General features: G+C 44.0%; 1 protein-coding gene across 1 annotated transcript in view; it reads right to left on the bottom strand.

The window, feature by feature from the left end:
• Positions 1-7130: 7130 nt before the first annotated feature.
• LOC146830102 (uncharacterized) overlaps positions 7131-19258 on the bottom strand; it is a 53477-nt gene continuing 41349 nt past the window's right edge. The window contains exon 3 of the mRNA XM_085604302.1: positions 7131-11132. Coding sequence (XP_085460428.1) covers positions 8555-10375 — 1821 coding nt within the window. The 5' untranslated portion in view covers positions 10376-11132 and the 3' untranslated portion in view covers positions 7131-8554. The remainder of the gene's footprint in view (positions 11133-19258) is intronic.

Below are 19258 nucleotides of genomic sequence, written 5' to 3'. Positions count from 1 at the left end.
AACCCAAAGCTCAGAAATGCAATTTTGAAATTTAGAGTTGGCCTTAACCCAAGTAACATTAATGGGAAGATAAAATCACTTATGTTGAACGAGCAAGGCCTGTGCTCTTGTGGCCTACAAGTAAAATGCAGTAGCGAACATATTTTGCTGGATTGTTTGTGCTTTTTAGAAGAACGGAAAATACATTTAAAACCTATTTTTATTGTTTATAAAAGTTTTAGTAGAGACCTAGCACTTGACAAATATGAGATTTTTAAATGTGGCATGTGCAATAGGAAGATTTTTAATTGCTATACAGGAGTCACTGAAGGAAATGGCATAGGTTGAAGAGAACATATGGTGAAAATGCAATCTTACCTATGATCGGGACTACGTGAGATTTTGCACAAATGTATAGCTAATGTATATGCAACTTCTTGCTGCTTTGGTGATGAACTAAGAGCTCTTATATGTGGGCCTTTCATGGTATATTTTAGCAGGCTTTCATTGTTTAGTATACTGTTTTATGGTAAAACCTTTGGGATAATTCATGTTTTAAGTGTTTGTAAAGTGCTATTTTTTATGGTTAAATATGCCAAATAAAATTATTCAAATGGAAATGCTAATTTCTAACTATAACATGCCTGAAACCTATGTTTTTTTCAGTCAATATATATATATATATATTCACTGAAAAAAACAGGTTTCAGGCACGTTATACTTAGAAATTAGCATTTCCATTTTAATCTATAGGTAAGTGATTAGATGTGTGTGTAGATCTAGGAATCACTGAGTGGGTTTTTAGAAACTTGTATTGGTATGTCAATGGATTCAATATGGTACTCTGTATTTTACAGTGAGTGATGAAAGGTTATACTAGTGTATGATGAGGTGTATCTGATTGTCACGTGGATGATGTCATCAGTGATGTCATTTGAGATGTCAGTGATGTCACTGACCATGTCTTGAATGATGTAATATGTGACATCATCAGCAGTGGATTGCGGGCGCGCGAGTTATAGTTAGCAGAACTGACTGTAACGGAGGAATTTCAATGGTTTTGTACAAGTGAAATGTCCAGCTAACTATAACAGCCCTGACACCTATGTTTTTTTCAGTGTATATATATATATATATATATATTCACTGAAAAAGCCATAGGTTTCACACAAGTTATAGTTAGCTGTACATTTCACTCGTAAAAAACCAATGAAATTCCCCCGTTATAGTTAGTGCAGGCAACTATAACTCACGCGACCGCAATCCTCTGCTGATGCTAATACTGTATTTAGACACTTATTTGCCCATGTCTTCTTCCATTAAATTTTAGCTATACATATATTACAAATATTTTTTTTTCATAAAGACACATATGTCATCAGCAGAGGATTGCGGTCACGTGAGTTATAGTTGCCTGCACTAACTATAACGGGGGAATTTCATTGGTTTTTTACGAGTGAAATGTACAGCTAACTATAACTTGTGTGAAACCTATGGTTTTTTCAGTGAATTTGCAAGGTTTTTTAAATGCTAATTCCTAACTATAACGTGTGTGAAACCTATGGTTTTTTCAGTGAATTTGTACGGTTTTTTAAATGCTAAGTTACTTTACGCCATTCGTGGCGTGCGCGCCCAGTTAACGCAGTTCGTTCCGTGCGCGCACGGTGCGCTTCGCGCACCGTGCGCGCACAGTGAGCACGCGGTGCGCTTCGTGCACCGCGCGCCCACTTTACACAGTTAGTGCCGTGCACGCACGGTGGTCACGCGGTGCGCTGCGCTCACCGCGTGCCCACGTTATGCGGGATGGGCCATGTACGCACGATGCGCTTCGCGCACCGTGCGCACATGGGGGACATATTATGCGCATCGTTGTGAAATGTATTATTTATTGATTTCACAAAGTAATCATATGCCATGCACAAATTGTGCCCTTCAGGCACCATTTGCACACGGGGTGGGGAGAGTGTGGATTATTTTATTTTTAAAAAAAGTTTTACCGTACGCGTAATCGGCGATTTTTCGAAAAAAAAAAAAAAATGTTTGGCCTTGGGGGTTGTTTGGGGACCCCTATATCAATGCTGGGTGGTTATGATCTCAATATACTGCCCCTTTAGACATTTTTTGGCTTTATTTTTGCTGCCCCACTCAGATTGCGAGAGAGAAAATGGCGGCCGCCGCTTCCTGGTTTCGACCGATTCGAATGTTTACTTAGATCTAACAGCCAATCAGAATCGCGCTCGCGCACGTCACCGTACGCGTACGGTAAGCGCACCGTAAGCGCACCGTAAGCTGGCTCAGATATATATATTGATTTAAAGGCTATTTTCTCAGAATCTACTGAACAGATTTACACCAAACCTACAAAAGGCACTTCCTTGACCTGTAGACTACCTCTCTGCCAAATTTCAAGGAACTCTGTTCAGCCGTTCGGGCTGTAGCTGTGTCTAAAGGTCCTATGGAAAAATGCATGGGAAAAACGCGTTTTGGGACCCCCCTTTTATCTCAGCCCCCGCTTGACGAATCCCCCCGAGACTTTCAGGGTAGGAGCGGAGCGCAGCGCCCCACCTATTTTGAAAATTTCGCGAGGATTCGTCGACCGGTGCCAAAGTTATTCAAAATAGAATGTTGCGGTTTTCCTATGGTAAGAGGGTCCTAACTATAACTACCTACTGGCGACCGCCAGTAGGTAATATATATATATATTCACTGAAAAAACATAGGTGTCAGGGCTGTTATAGTTAGCTGGACATTTCACTCGTACAAAATCATTGAAATTCCTCTGTTACAGTTAATTCTGCTAACTATAACTCGCGCGCCCGCAATCCACTGCTGATGATGTCACATATTACATCATTCAAGACATGGTCAGTGACATCACTGATGACATCTCAAATGACATCACTGATGATGTATGTATATATATATATATATATATTTGTAAGAAGTCACAAATTAATGCGCACTCTCAGTTTTCGGTTTTCAGACAGTAATTGTTTAATCCAACGTTACGCAGTTCGAGACAAACCTCTTGTTCACACACTGGACGTTTGTGCCATGGTGCGTTACATAGACGCCAAGGCTCAAAAATAGAAAAAGGACTTACATACAGGTAATATCAGCTATTGCAAGTCACCGCCATATTGAACTGTGTCATGAGTTATATTGCAATTCATATAACTGGCTGATATTCACATTATTAAACCATTATGCATAATGTACTGACACCGAGAATAAAGAATAATATGTAAAGTTACATATTTCCAAATCTTCGATATATATCCATACGTATATTGACCACGAGTTTTTGTAATAGCTATTCATATCAAATACTTTCGCCAAGTGGCTTGTATCATAGAGATAGCATTAGCACCTACTATCCCCAAATGGTGTATATTAATGTTAGCTAATTCATCGTAGGTATGAAGTGAATAGTGTCAACATGATAATAGTGTAAGATTCTTCGAATTCCACGCCCAATGGCATAAATAAAGAAAAAATAAGGCATACACCTCCTGAACACAGTACACATCAAGTGGCGTGTGTAGCGGGAATAGCAGCAGCACATTCTCTCACCAAGTGGTATAAATTGATAATATCAACATAATACTTGTATGAGTCTCATAACATTCCACGCCTAGTGGCATAAATCAAAGTGCCCAGAACATACACTTCATGGGCTCAGTCCACATCTTAGAGTCCTTGGCATAATATCATGATAATTGTGAAATAATGTGAAAAATAAATTAAAGTGAAAGTTTCTTATCTATTTCTTCCTGAGTGCTCTCCTTATACTACTGAAGAAAAGGGTAGGTGGCCCGTGCTGTGCTTGTGATTCTATGCTGGGCCCCTTCCTTCCCTCCTGCGAGAAAAAAGGAAGAAAAAGAAGTAGTAATTTAATAAAAAAATTGGAGCACACTTATACTCTATACATATTAAAAACACAGATAATACAGTAAATTCTTTTACCACCATGAATTATAACACAACAAAGAACGGCTACATATGACCATCTAATCTTCTATCGGATGTGTTGCCATCTCCTCATCCTGGTTATGCCCGTTGGGCTGCTTAGTCTCAAGATCAAGGATCCATTTGGACTCCTTTCTTCTAAGGGCCAGTTCCCTATTGCCTCCTCTATGGTTTACAGGTATCTGAACTAACTGTAACGGAGGAATTTAAATGGTTTTGTACGAGTGAAATGTCCAGCTAACAATAGCAGCCCTGAAACCTATGGTTTTTTCAGTGAATTTTTAAGGTTTTTTAAATGCTAATTCCTAACTACAACATGTCTGAAACCTATGTTTTTTTCAGTGAATTTCAAAGGTTTTTTAAATGATAATAGTAAATGTAATAATAGTTATATGTATTTTTTGATACTGATTTTCTACAGATTTTAACTGTTTATTTTTACACATTTTATTTTTTAAATTACATTATATATTTTTAATATAAATGGAAATAAAAATGTTTTTTAAAATATTGAAACTGAAATTTTGTTTTTTGTCAGAGTCACTGGATGAGTACTTGGGTACTGACTGAATGATTAGAGTACTGCAAGGAGAGTGCCTGGGTGAATTTATAAGTGGTTGGGTTTTGGTGCAGTTTTTACAATTTTTTCAAATGGGTACTGGTAGTAACTGACTGACTAACCGGTCCTAGAGTCAGTGCTATGCTAAAAGACACTTAGAATACATTTTAAAAACCTACATACACTAGGGAACACTATGCGTTGGGGTACCCCTGTGATTAGAATGACCTCCTCTGTAAGCCCCTAGTACATAATAGGGCAGAGGGATTAAAACTACCTCTTAAAACGCTCCACAGGGTGCGTTTGAAGACTGGTGAATGGAGGGGGGGCTAAGCCGATGTGTGCAAACACGCCCTGTGGCCATTTTAATTTGGGGTATAAAGTCCCCTTGAATTCTGAGTGTCCCTTGGGTCCAACTAGCCCACCAGGTATCTCCAGTTAGCGCCACAGAGCTGCGATGCAGAGAGGTGTAAAAAGTGGCACGACCTGGACCACCTCTCTGCAACGCGGCGCAGTGGCGCTTACTGGAAGCACCTGGTGGACTAGTTGGCCCCCAGGGTCCCTCAGGATTGAAGGGGAATTATTTCCCCATCTTAAAACGCGCTACAGGGCATGTTTGCAGTCACCTCAGGCCCCATCCCCTCCCTTCACCACTGTGTAAACGCACCCTGTGGCCGTTTTAATCTGGGGATTAAGTCCCCTTGAATCCTGAGGATCCCTAGGGTCCAAGTAGCCCACTAGGTACCTCCAGTAAGCACCATAGAGCTGCATTGCAGAGAGGTGTAAAAAAGGGCACGACCTGGACCACCTCTGTGCAATGCAGCGCAGTGGCGCTTACCGGAAGCCCCTGCTGAACTAGTTGCTTCTCAGGATTGAAGGGGAATTATTTCCCCATCTTAAAACCCGCCACAGGGCGTGTTTGCACACGTCACCTCAGGCCCCATCCCCTCCCTTCACCACTGTGTAAACGCGCCCTGTGTCAGTTTTAATTTGGGAGATTAAGTCCCCTTGAATCCGGAGTGTCCCAAGGATCCAAGTAGCCCACTAGGTACCTCCAGTAAGCGCCACAGAGCTGCGTTGCAGAGAGGTGTAAAAAGGGACACGGTCGGCGCCGCTTCTCTGAAACACAGCACAGTGGCGCTTACTGAAAGCACCTGGTAGGCTAGTTAGCTCCCAGGGGCCCTCAGGATTGAAGGGGAATTATTTCCCCAACTTAAAACGCGCCACAGGGTGTGTTTTCACACGTCACCTCTGGCTCCATCCCCTCCCTTCACCACTGTTTAAACGCGCCCTGTGGCTATTTCAAGTTGGGAGATAAAGTCCCCTTGAATCATGAGTGTGCCTTGGGTCCAACTAGCAAACTAATCCACTGGGTACCGCCAGTAAGCACCACAGAGCTGCGTTGCAGAGAGGTGTAAAAAAGGGCCAAATCTCTGAAACACAGCGCAGTGGCGCTTACTGGAAGCACCTGGTGGGCTAGTTGGCCTCCAGGGGCCCTCAGGATTGAAGGGGAATTAATTCCCCAACTTAAAACACGCCACAGGGCGTGTTTGCACACGTCACCTCAGGCCCCGTCCCCTCCCTTCACCACTGTGTAAACGCGCCCCGTGTCCGTTCTAAGTTGGGAAATTAAGTCCCCTTGAATCCTAAGGGTCCCTGGGGTGCAACCAGCCCACCAGCTACCTCCATTAAGCGCCATAGAGCTGCGTTGCAGAGAGGTGTAAAAAAGGGCGTGGCCTCAGAACACCTCTCTGCAACACAGCCCCCTGGCGCATACTGGAGGTTCCAGGTGGGCTAGTTGGCCCCCAGGGACCCCCAGTATTCAAGGGGAATTCGTTCCCCATCTACAAACGCACCAGGGGGCGCGTTTGCAGAGTGCTGAAAGGAGGGGGCGCGACCTCCCGCACAATGCCGGTCTTTTTTTTTTTTTTTTAAAGCAGGGGGGCTGTGTGGTCCCCCTTCTTTTTCTAATATTCTTGGCCCTGGGGATCCCATCCCCAGTGCCAAAACACAATCACAAAATCTGTCTCCGATGGCTTTTCACCATATGCCATGGTGAGGCAGCTTCTATAAAGATAGAGAGACCCAAATTCATTCTCACGCTCCACAGTGATGTCACATTGTTCGTGCCAATGACAAGCGAAGGGCTGACAAACTAGCAGAATACAGCAAACAGCACAGTGATTATCTAGGGATATCTGTCAGGAGCCAGCTCAAAAAAAGACACGGAGCAGGTTAATGATAACAGGCAATGCACAAGCACATCCCTGGGTATCCCAAAAAACAACAAACTACCTCCCTGCGGATCTGGTCTGAGGTTCGTCACTGTTTATCTATGCCACTGAGTAGCTGGATCAATACCGCCGCAGCAGCAGACGAGGGGCGAGAACAGTACAGGTGGATGGGAGAGAATGGCGTTTCCCCTCCATGGAGATCACCACATCTTGGGTCTTTGCCCACACTGGCTTCCAGGGTCCAGCACAGCATTGGCCCAATTTCCAGCCACAACCGCCAGCACCGCCTGCTCCTGTCATGTGACCGTAAGCCATACGGCAGAGCAATTGATTTAGTGCTATGCAGTGGCCCTACAATGAGCTTTAAATGAAGCAAGAGAGAGATCATATTGTATTAAAAATAAATATTTGCATTTCATTTAATGAGGTCTTGGCTTCCTGCCCATAACAATTTTCAGTCTTTCTTAGTTGTAATAACAGTTCTTTTTTTCCAGTTACATCACTTTACTATGCCTAACAATTTTTATACAACCCCAGTTTGTAAGATTACCAATCATGATGTGAGATTGGACATGAAACAAATGTTCTGAATGCATTCATGCTTGGAGAGATTACGTTCCAGAATGTGGTTGATTCTTTATGTTAAAGCAAACACAAGGAGATGGGCGGAGCGCTGAATCTTTTCAGACACTCACCCCAAGTCACAGATCTGGGTTGAATCCATCATCGTTCTTTAGCTCACTTCGCCACCTCAGTTGAGACCCATCTATATGCAAATCAGTCTTGACCCTGTGCCTCATGGGAACAGTCAAGCCCGAACTGCCAAGCCATGTCTTCCCTGAACCGGAAACAAGTATCCTGGGACCGGTTACAGGGTAACACCCCTCATCAGCCAGGGTAGCTTGAATCCAGTGGCAAAATGAGCAAGGGACCCACGTCTGGGCATACCCTGCCAACTTAGGGCAAACCAAGCAAACATGATGGATTCAACCAAGATCTGTGACTGGGCGCGAGCGTCTGAAAAGTTTCGGCGCTCCGTCCACCATCTCCATGGGTTTGCTTTGTTCACGCTAAGTTGGCAGGGTATGCCCAGATGTAGGTCCCTTGCTCACTTTGCCACTGAATTCACGCAAGCCTGGGTGATGAGGGGTGTTACCCTGAAATCAGCTCCAGATGCTCGTTTCCGGTCCAGCAAAGACCTGATGTCAAATTAAGTTTGGAGAGATTTTTTCTTTAAAGTCACCAGGTTGCACTTCTTACTGCATCTTTTTCCACATTCTGTGCAGTGGTAGGACTTCTCACCAGTATGGATCATCTGATGTGTGAACAGTTTGCTTGTCTGAGTGAATTTCTCCAAATTCTGTGACCAAACAGGGTTTCTCAGCAGTGTGGATTTTTCTCACATTTCCCTCACTACATCCACCTTGACTAAGTATGTATCCTCCAATGCTGAAACATACCTTCCTTTGAGTGAAGCTTTTCCCACATTCTGTAACTTTATCTAGTTTCTCCACAGTATGGATTATTGCTATCTCAACAGTGTGCTGTTCATATTAAAGCATTTTCACATTCTGTTCCCTGATAGGGGTTTTAGTGTAGATTATTTGTCGATTTAACATATTTTGCATACGAGTGAAGCTTTTCTCACACTTTGTACAATGATAAGGTTTCTCACCAGTATGGAATCTCCGATGCTTCACCAGTTCTCCCCTCTCAATAAATCCTTTTCCACATTCTGTACAGTTGTGGGGTTTTCACCATTATGGATTCTCTGACATACCAAAAGCCTTTTCTTCAGAGTGAAGCTTCTCCCTCATTCTGTACATGAATATGGTTTTTCACCAGTATGGATTCTCTGGTGTGACAACAGGGAGCTCTTTACACTGAAGCCTTTCCCACATTCTGTACATCGAAATGGTTTTTCACCAGTATGGATTCTCTGATGTCTGAGCAGTGATCTTTTCTGAGGGAAGCTTTTCCCACATTCTGCACACTGAAAGGGTTTCTCGCCAGTATGAATTCTCTGATGCTGCACCAGGTTGCCCTTCTCACTGAAGCTTTTGCCACATTCAGCACAGTGGTAGGGTTTTTCACCAGTATGGATTCTCTGATGTATGAGGAGTGATCTTTTCTGAGGGAAGCTTTTCCCACATTCTGCACACTGAAAGGGTTTCTCACCAGTATGAATTCTCTGATGCTGCACCAGGTTGCCCTTCCCACTGAAGCTTTTGCCACATTCAGCACAGTGGTAGGGTTTCTCACCAGTATGGATTCTCTCATGTACAAGCAATGTGCTTTTGTGAGTGAACTTTTCCCCACATTCTGCACACTGAAATGGTTTCTCACCAGTATGAATTCTCTGATGCCTCACCAGCCTCCACGGCTCACTGAATCTTTTCCCACATTCTGTACACTCATAGGATTTTTCAGCAGTATGGATTCTATGATGGAGAAGCAGTGTGATTGACCGAGTGAAGCTTTTCCCACATTCTGTACACTGAAAGGGTTTCTCACCTGTATGGATTCTCTGATGCATCACCAGCCTGCGCTGCTCACTGAAGCTTTTTCCACATTGAGTGCAGTTGTAGGGGTTCTCACCAGAATGGATTCTCAGATGTTGCACCAGGTTGTACTTCACGCTGAAGCTTCTCCCACATTCTGTACACTGAAAGGGCTTCTCACCAGTATGGAATTTCTGATGTATCAACAAATGGGATCTATTAACAAAGCTTTTCCCACATTCTGTACATCGATAGGGATTTTCACCAGTATGGATTCTCTGGTGTGACAACAGTGTGCGCTTTAAACGGAAGTTTTTCCCACATTCTGTACACTGAAAGGGTTTTTCATTAGTATGGATTGTCCGATGCTCCACCAGGTTGCCCCTAACACTGAAACGTTTGTCACATTCAGCACAGTGGTAGGGTTTCTCACCAGTATGGATTCTCTGATGTACGAGCAGCGTGCTTGCATGAGTGAAGCTTCTCCCACATTCTGTACACTGAATGGGTTTCTCACCAGTATGGATTCTCTGATGCAGCTCCAAGGAACACTTCACACTGAAGCTTTTGCCACATTCAGCACAGTGGTAGGGTTTCTCACCAGTATGGATTCTCTGATGTACGAGCAGTACACGGTTTTGAGTGAAGCTTCTCCCACATTCTGTACACTGAAAGGGTTTCTCACCGGTATGGATTCTATGATGGACCAACAAATATAATCTACGAACAAATCTTTTCCCACATTCTGTACACCGATAGGGTTTCTCACCAGTATGGATTCTCTGATGCAGCACCAAGGTGTTCTTCACACTGAAGCGTTTACCACATTCAGTACAGTGGTAGGGTTTCTCACCAGTATGGATTCTCTGATGTACGAGCAGTGCGCTTGTTTGAGTGAATCTTTTCCCACATTCTGTACACCGATAGGGTTTCTCACCAGTATGGATTCTCTGATGCAGCACCAAGGTGTTCTTCACACTGAAGCGTTTGCCACATTCAGTACAGTGGTAGGGTTTCTCACTAGTATGGATTCTCTGATGTATGATTAGTGTGCTTCTCCGAGTAAAGTGTTTCCCACATTTTGTGCAGGAACAGGGTTTCTCACCAGTGAGGATTCTTTGGTGACTTAACATATTTGTCTTACGAGTGAAGCCTGTCCACGTTCAGTACAGATAGCATTTCTTGCCAGTATGGATTCTCTGATGCGCTCTTTGGCTCAGTGAAACTTTTACCACATTTCATACACTGGTAGGACATGCCCTCAGAACACACATTTTGATGTCTGTGCAGCAAAGAACTCATAGTGCAGCTTTTATGTACAATGCTATGTCTCCCATATACAAATTCTAGGGTAATTTAACTGATTTCTTTGGTGAGTCAAGCTCTTCTAATCCTCCTTACAATGGTATGGTTTCTCCACAGTATGGATATTCTGATGCTTGCCCTAATTTGACATTAGAATTAAATTGTCACACTCTGCGCACCTCTATGCTCCAGGCTCATAGGGATCCTCAAATGCATGTACAGATATGAGCTCTGAGTGAGGCTTTTGTCTGACTTTGTACACAAATATGGTTTATCACCAGAATACAACCTCTGAGGTACATATAGATGCAAGCTCTAAGTAAACATTTCTCACTCAATAGACAAAGATTATTCAGGGTAGGCAGCTTCAAACTGTCCATAAAGATGAGCTCTGTATCAAGGTCTTGCTTGAGCTTGTTCTCTGTTCTTCCCCAGAATGTTTTGTAGAGTGTGTATACAGGGCAAGCTTCCAAGTGGATGTTTTCGCAGACTCTTCTCTCTGATACAGTTTTTTCTTCTGGTAATGCTGCTCAGGAGTTTTTTGGTGCAGGGGGACTGCAGGTCTGTTCATCAAACCCTTTGATTCTGTGAATGAGAAACAAATGTCTGTGAGGTTGTCACAACCAGGTGGCTACAAGACAGAAAAGTGGGATGAGGAAGGAGTTACTGTGAAGAGGGGAGAAGAACTGAAGGAGGAAAACTGAACAACATATACTGTGGTATGAAGTCACAATTACACCCTAAAAGTAAAATGGAGTGTCCTTGCAGAAACTTGCAAATTAGCCAGTTAGGTGGACGCTGAAGGCAATCATAAATCCTGATCATAACAGCCCAGTTTTGAGATACTGGCTCCAAGTCTGGTGCCTATTGAACATGACACATACTTGGTTTCCAGATCAACTCAAGCACCAGTAATCTCTCATAACTTGACAACTGACTGTAAGGACCAGTTGACCCTCTGAAGGTTCCTCCATTTGCTCAGACCCAAAGCAGCAGATAACTGAAAGCACAGTTGAAGGATGCCAGGCTCTGATTGAGTTTATGAATTAGCATTTCATAAAGCAATGAATATTTGATTAATTTTCTGAGCACATTAGCAGTGCTTCAAATCCATCAACAGAGCTATCTCATATCACTCCCAAACTACAATATACTAAGGCAAGTCAGTCTTCTCCTATACCACCAGAGCTGCTATGTGAGAATATGTCATTAAATTCTGAAAACATTTCAAAAACTCAGACAGACATTACTCCCCCCTATAACCCTGGATGATTAAGCAAGACGAGCCTCACCTACAAACACGCTATTAAAATCTGAGCCAATGGCAGAGATCTCGCTTATGGTCTTTCACCTTCAGTCTCCAATAGAGACTTCATCTCAGTAAACAGTATGAAACAACTGAATCCTTTTTATTCCTCAAACAAGAGCTGCTTTTATTACTGCAGAGTTGCTAGCACAGAGACACACGTTTGGGAACAAAGCACACTGCAAAGGGCTGATAATCAGAATAATTGACAGCCAACTTTGACTACTACAAATACTGAAGAAGCTAACCGAACTTCACTGATAGAAATACTCCACTGGACCACAGTCAAATGGGAATTTCCCTGGATGAATTGAGTGACCCTGGCTCTAGGCGGACCACATAAGTCTTCTAAATGAGAAAATGACCTCAACTTAGAGTTCCCACTACAAAGAGCAAAAAACACACAATTGATGTATGGAATGCAGAACAAATCAAAACATTCACCCCCAGTCAAAAGAGCTGGGTTAAATCCATCATTCGTTTGCTCACCATGCCACCCCAGTTTAGACCTGGCCATATACAAATCAGTCTTGACCCTGTGCCTCATGGGAACAGTCAAGCCCGAACTTCCAAGCCAGGTCCGCCCTGGACCATAAACAATCATCCTAGGACCGGTTTCGGGGTTTTGCCCATCATCAGCCAGGATAGCTTGATTCCAGTGACACAGCGAGCCCAGGACCCACATCTGGGCATACATGGCACACTGAGGGTGAGAAAGCAAAAGACGCACAATTGATGGACAGAATGCAGGACAAATCAAACCATTCACCCCCAGTCAAGAGATCTGGGTATTGGGCTCCTGTAAAGCATTTCCTCACGAGGCGTCTTCGCAATCCCTTGCCCGTTGACTTGTTGATCGGACCATAGGGCTCCCCTGGTTGCTCCAGGCCTGCCATCACTCACCCTCACTGGGTGAGTTCCTCAGACCTTGCTGGTCTTCACTGCTGACTTTATTCACTTTCCACGAGACTTGCTGTTGCCAAGGCTTGTTGGCTGCAATCTGGTTGCCGACACCTCAGTAAGCTACAGACGTCGTGGGACGCTCCGAATCCAGCTGCTGGTCATCATCGATCTCTCCTGGACCTCGTGAGCGAAGAGTCAAAACACCCTTGATCACATGAAATCACCCGACTTCCGTGGGCATCCATCTTCCTGGCCCCGAGTCACTGAAAAGTGACTGTGAACACTGTCCCTTCTGGGGGTGGCGCACATACGCAATGGCCGCCACAGCGTGAGGCGCCCGGTGATATAATCCAGCAGCATATCCTCCTCTCCCGCCCGTAGCCTAGTACGGGTGACGGATTTGGGTTCCTGATCTAAAGCAGCCGACTCGGTGAAAGTTTCAGCCGAGCCGGCACCTGGCAGCGAACGGTGGCGGCTGTGATTGATGCGGCCGGCGTGAAGCCTGGATCGGCCGGAGCAGGGACCCGGCAGAAGTGCCCTACGCGAGACCGCGGCGCCCACGAGGGACACAGGCCTCGCATCACAGGGTGAGCGCGACTAAAGCTGAGGCGCCCGCGATCCAGAGGGGCGAGTGTATAGAGGGCGGTCCAGGTGGCAGAGCGGCCATCAACACCCAGAAACGACACCAGGGTGGGCAAAACCGTAAAACAGAAAACACCCCCCCAAAAAATAAATAAATAAAAAAAAGAGAAGCAACACAAAGAGAAAGAGGAGGAGGAGGAGACATGCCGAATTCCCTGCTACGTGGATAATTGGTGTGGTGCGCTGCTGATTGGTGTCCTCCTGCCCGGGGGAGCGTGGCGATCCCCAGCCAGTGGGCCTGCTGATCTGCAACCTTTAGTGAGTACCCCACAGGCTGGCTAAAACATACTGCACGCTGCAGCGCTGAGGGCCTAAGGAGCGGAGGAGAGAGAGAGATATGGACGCCCCGTGCAGAAGATTACCTGGTTGTGAATGTTGGTGAGGACTGCGAGGCCCCGCCGCTGCAGGACCTGCCGTGAGTGGACATACAGCTGGACTAGCATTGTCGCAAATCTATAGTGGCGGAGGCGGAACGCGCGGAGCCGGATGGCAGGTCGGTGTCTTTGAGCCCCCCTGTTAACTGTGGACGTATCGTTGCTTCTTTGGCGGCCTGCGGTGGCGGTGCTGAAAAGGTCAGCGCCTACTGTGGATGGAGGGTTGCACGCTGCTGGCCCTATAGACTAACACTCAATGAGCGGTGCGTGAATAGTGGAGGGTGCAGAGAAATCATCTATGAGTGCTTGCTGATGGTATGGGCATGATACTCTGAAGTTGCTAGCGACACGAGTTGCGAAGAGGCTGCGGGACTGCACTGTGCACCTGGTGCAGTGAAGACGCGGGAAGGCTTGTGCACCGAAATCAAAGTCGCCTCGGGCGCTGTGGTCGGTAATGTGTATGCCGGGACTGACATTCTGAAGGGGTGACGTGCTGCATAGACACTGAGATAGGGTCGGTGTCGGACATGACACACTGCCCTGAGTAGGGTACAGTTGCCCCACAGTACTGAATACACACAGCCTACCAGGCGCAACACATTGCTGTGCGCTGTGATAGTGCCTGAAGATACCCCCCCTGCTGCGCTGCTATCATGGGGAAACCGGATGCCAGGCAGCCTCTAATCCACTTTGAAGCTAAAAAGAATGTCAAAACTAATTTGGAGGGGGATGAGGCTGGCGCGGCAGGGATCACTCTGTAACCCCCCGCTGCACCAGAGGTTGATACGAAAACCATTTTGCTTGAGGTTCGACAGGGCATTACAACACTGGCCGACAAGATGGACGGGATGAATGCACGCATGGACAGCATCGCCCGCAAATTTGATGGTCATGAGGAACGGATTAAGGAAACTGGACGCCGTATTTCGGACGCAGAAGACACCAACACGCACATGCAGAACACAGTGGCCCAAATGGACAAGCTCTTGAAGGTCATAGCCGCCAAAAATGAGGACATCGAAGCGAGGAGCCGATGGAATAACATAAGGGTTTTGGGTATTCAGGAAACACTGTCCCTTCTGCTTTCAGGTCATCATCTTGAATTCAGCCTTGGATTCCACTGGACACTTCTTCAGTCTTCGCAAGCAGCAAATCTTCTTTGGTCTCCATAGAAAACAGCGACATGACCCGAGACCAAAAGACACCTATGCACCCGGCTTCCCTGGGTGAGGTAACTCGTGCACTCCGGTGCCCCAGTGTGTGTTGGCCTTTTAATTACTTACCTTGTAAGTGGCTTGCTTGTAGACTTCCTCGAAGTACCCTTAAATTTTAAAAATCCAACCGCGACTTGCTCTATTGTAATCAATAGGGAACCCGCGGCTGTGCTCTCACACTGCACGCGTCTCCCGTGGGTTTTTTACTTACCTGCTTCTGCCGCATTAGTGAAGCCCTAGCGATTCTACAGGCCCTAGGCCTTGTCCCTCTGCAAGTCGACTTTCCTAAACCTCTTTTTTAGTATACCGTCTGGTACGCCCCAAGGGCCCCAGCCATATTTGTGCTTAACTTATTGTGAAACGTTGATATTTGAATGTGTTCCTGACTTTTAATCTCATAAAAAGATTAGTAGAGTGTGTCTAGAAATAAATACATATATATTTGATATATATATCCCTGTGTGGTGTCCTTTCATTTGGTAATTCAAGAGATTATAAGGTAAAACAAGCTACTTTACATTCCTCTGAGACTTAGCCTGAAGGCTGCTCTCCACAGCTACCACTAGGATAGCTTTCTTTAAAAGGTTGTCTTAAACCTATCTACCATAAGAGTCGAATTGGACTGGTGCAAGGTGGCCACTATAACTAGTGACCAGCAAATGCCATGCCAACTTCTCACACTCAACAGTGAAAACATAATAAATGAAATTCATACAAAATAAAACATTTCAACAGCTTTCCTCTGGAGGGCAAGAACTTACATTCAAAGTCCACAAGCTCTATTAAGCCTAGAAAGACTAAAAGAAGGGAAAAAAGAGAAACAATATGAGCATATATTGCATACCTTGAGGAGGAGAAAAAGGAAAGGCAATGTCTATTCTAACCAGCTTGTTAACCAAACTACTTGTTATCTTAATATAACTTCTCAACATTACATTCACCCACTGACAAGGCCCTCTAATCCATATTCCAATAACCCAAACTCTAGGGGCGTAATTACGTCCCAGGACCACAGGTTAAGAACCACTGATGTAGAATATACATAAGCCTCCATGATTCTGTAAGCAGCAAGAAAAACAAGAGAAAATCACCTGAGGTGGGCAACAAATCGACCGGTGCCACAAAAAAGATGCAAGACTAACAATAAAACACTATCATATCAAATATGGCATCATCCAACATTTTGGCATTTTTACTTCTGTGAACCCCCAAAACATTATTGGAAACCAGGGAGAAAGAAATTAATTGTAGAAAGTCCATACTAAAACATTCTTGTACATCAATGCTATCATGTACACAATATCTATTGCAATGTTCATCACAAACAAAAGATGTTTTTTAAAAAGTTGACTCAAAGCAAAAACCTTGATGTGTGGCACACTGCCAAATCTGACAAAGCAAGAAAACACCTCTTTCTCCAATGTTCATAATTCGCACATGAGGATCAATTACTTCCAACATGAAAACACTTACTCAACATCCTCACTGATGTCAACTTTGGATCAATAATTGCATCAGGTCACTGATATTTGACAACATATCTGTCGCTGTTCACATATCCAGTTGGCAGTTACATAAAAAAATTGCTTAACAATACAGATATAGTTACTTATTTCAAACAATTCCCTATTGAATTCTTTAATATTAATGACAGACATTTCAAAAAAGGCTATATTAGGGTGCTCAAAAAACAACTCTTGATAGAAAAAATACAGCGTTAGCCAACAAAACAAAGCTACTGATTACAAAATGCTCTGAAGCACTATTAAAGAAAAGTATAAAACCTAGAAAATTAGCACGTTAAGGACATTCACCGTTCTACCTAGAAATAACTGCTGAAACTGAATTTAACAAGAAATGTACATATGTTGCTGACATCATCTTCAGTGGCATCAAATTGTCATGAAAACAGCCCATAGGGCAGGGTGCATTGTATGTAAAAAGGTAGGACATGTGTTTTTAAATGTTACATGTCTTTGGTAGTGAAAAACCCCTAAATTCATTTTCACTACTTTAAGGCCCATCTTTCCCATTAGGCTACAATATTACATTTTATAAGTGATAATTTTAGACTGGGAGCAGTTTGGAAAATTTTGTTTACACTAATGAATTCCAATTTTGAATCTTCTTTAACGCAACGTCAGATTTTAAGTCACAATTCTGAAAATGCCACTTTTAGAAAGTTCTGAATTGCACTTTGTCCCAGTTGGTATAGTGTCTTCCCTTGGACTCAATCAATCAACTTTATTCTCATTTGATAAATGCATAAAAGTACATTAAAAAAAAACAGTAAAATATACAACATGAATATTTAAATATTAAAAAGTAGACAATCTCATCAAAGCAGAACACATATATGGGAGACAATAGCATATGCACTAAACATTAGACTTACATAGCACAGAAATTCATTAACCAGTCATTAAAATTTGGATAAAACAACCCCTATAGCGGATGACCTCTTTCTAGTAATTAAAACGGAGTATAAGTAACTCACAGTCATAAAACATATGAAAGAAGTTTCCAATGTAATTATTACTGTGAGAGCTTGAGAATGCATGTGCAAGCTCAGTTTTCTCACCAGTGGAATGATAAATGTTTTCCTCTCAGTTTTGTAAAATAAACAGAAAAATAAGCTATGAGAAATGGATTGGGTAGACCGCTCGTCACAAGGACACAACTGGTTAAGAGAGTATACTTGAGACGGGTAGACAACCATTTGAGGGAAGATATTCAATCTTAGCCTTATTATTAAAAAGGTGCATATTATTAGAAACAAAGGAAAGCTAAGAAGAGTGGGCAGATGCCACCGAGGGCAATGCCCGATAAGTTAGCAACGTAGTTTGGGATTGGTTTTGCTGCCATCTAACAGGATGGCATTTGGCAGCAAAAAGATCTCTTAGTCTCGATTTGGTGCAGGTCACACAGTGAGATGGTGAATCATACAAGATTGCTAAACCCAGATTGTTTAAATATCACTTTACATATACTATCCACGGAATGGTGGAGGCTCGTTCGAGAGTAACAATATCCCCAAGCACCATTTCAGAAAGTACACGCTGTGTTTTTAAACTTACTGTAGTCTTTAGTTAGTAAAGCGCGGTGCAGGGCAGATTGTGGGCTTTTGTTTAAGTATTTATGTTAATCACAGCTCATGAAGGGGCTGCGATTAACATGAATACTTAAACAAAAGCCCACAATATACCCCGCACCAGCAAGTGCCAACAGCCGCAAGCCCCAAAGCCAGCCTTACCTGCACTCGTGACTCTTCCTCTGAAACACCGCTTTCAGGAAGTGGCAGTTTTTCACGCCGCTCGCGGGATGTCCCGTGTGTGTGTGTGCGCTCCAAACACGGCAGTGCGCACTCACTGTAAGAGAGGTGTGCGCGCACCTTAAAGGGAAAAGTGCTCTTGGGTACACTCTATATCGAACACTATGTAGTCTTCTGTTTCGGTCTGGGGCCTCCAGTTAACCATGTAACGCATGTGTTCTGTTCCCGTATGGTAAGACTCCTTACACCTAGGACATTTTATGCCTTTACAAACGTGATCGTTGTCTACGTAGCACCCACGTTCCCTACAGTTTGTTTGAAGGATGCACCGAACAAACCAGTTTTGTACACTCAAGCAGTTTTGTAAGCAACAAAATAGATTACATATGCAACATCTCACCACCTGATCGGCGACGCTGATGCAAACGTCTCTTTGACACATTTTACAGTGCATTTCACAATGGTGAGTTGACTGCGTGTTGTAAATATGGTTGCGATGGGCGCACACATTTGGCTCCTAGAAAAACCCTTCAGGTTCAAGATGCCATAAAAGTGATTTTCATGATGGAGAATATGAACAGTCTTGTTTTTCACACGCTCTCTGGTTGTGAAGTACTTCCAAGAACTGTTGTGGTAAAGAACTTTCACCGCAACTGCAAAATAGTTCTCAAAAAGCCCTCGGTCCCCAAACCAGACCAGTCTGTTGTGCGGTATTTCAAGCGCCGCCTGGGCTTCAGCCGCTCTAGACATAATAACAGTGTTCGGGGCGCTGGAATCCAGCAGGAGCCTGCCGGTGCTAGCCATCAGACACGTGTTGGACAACCCGTTGTTAAAGTTGAGCAACCAATGTTGTTTCTTTCCAATGATTTTACTGTACAAGATGCTCTTTTAAAGGTCTGGAAACATCCCCCTCATGGCCCTGAACAATGAGGGCGAGGACTCTGAAAGTCCCATATGCTACTATTTCTGCCTTACTCTATAAAAGATTAGAGAGGTTTTCT

This window comes from Triturus cristatus, chromosome 5_1, assembly GCF_964204655.1.
Source record: "Triturus cristatus chromosome 5_1, aTriCri1.1, whole genome shotgun sequence".
Lineage (NCBI taxonomy): Eukaryota > Metazoa > Chordata > Amphibia > Caudata > Salamandridae > Triturus > Triturus cristatus.
This window is presented reverse-complemented; position numbering and strand designations above follow the sequence as displayed.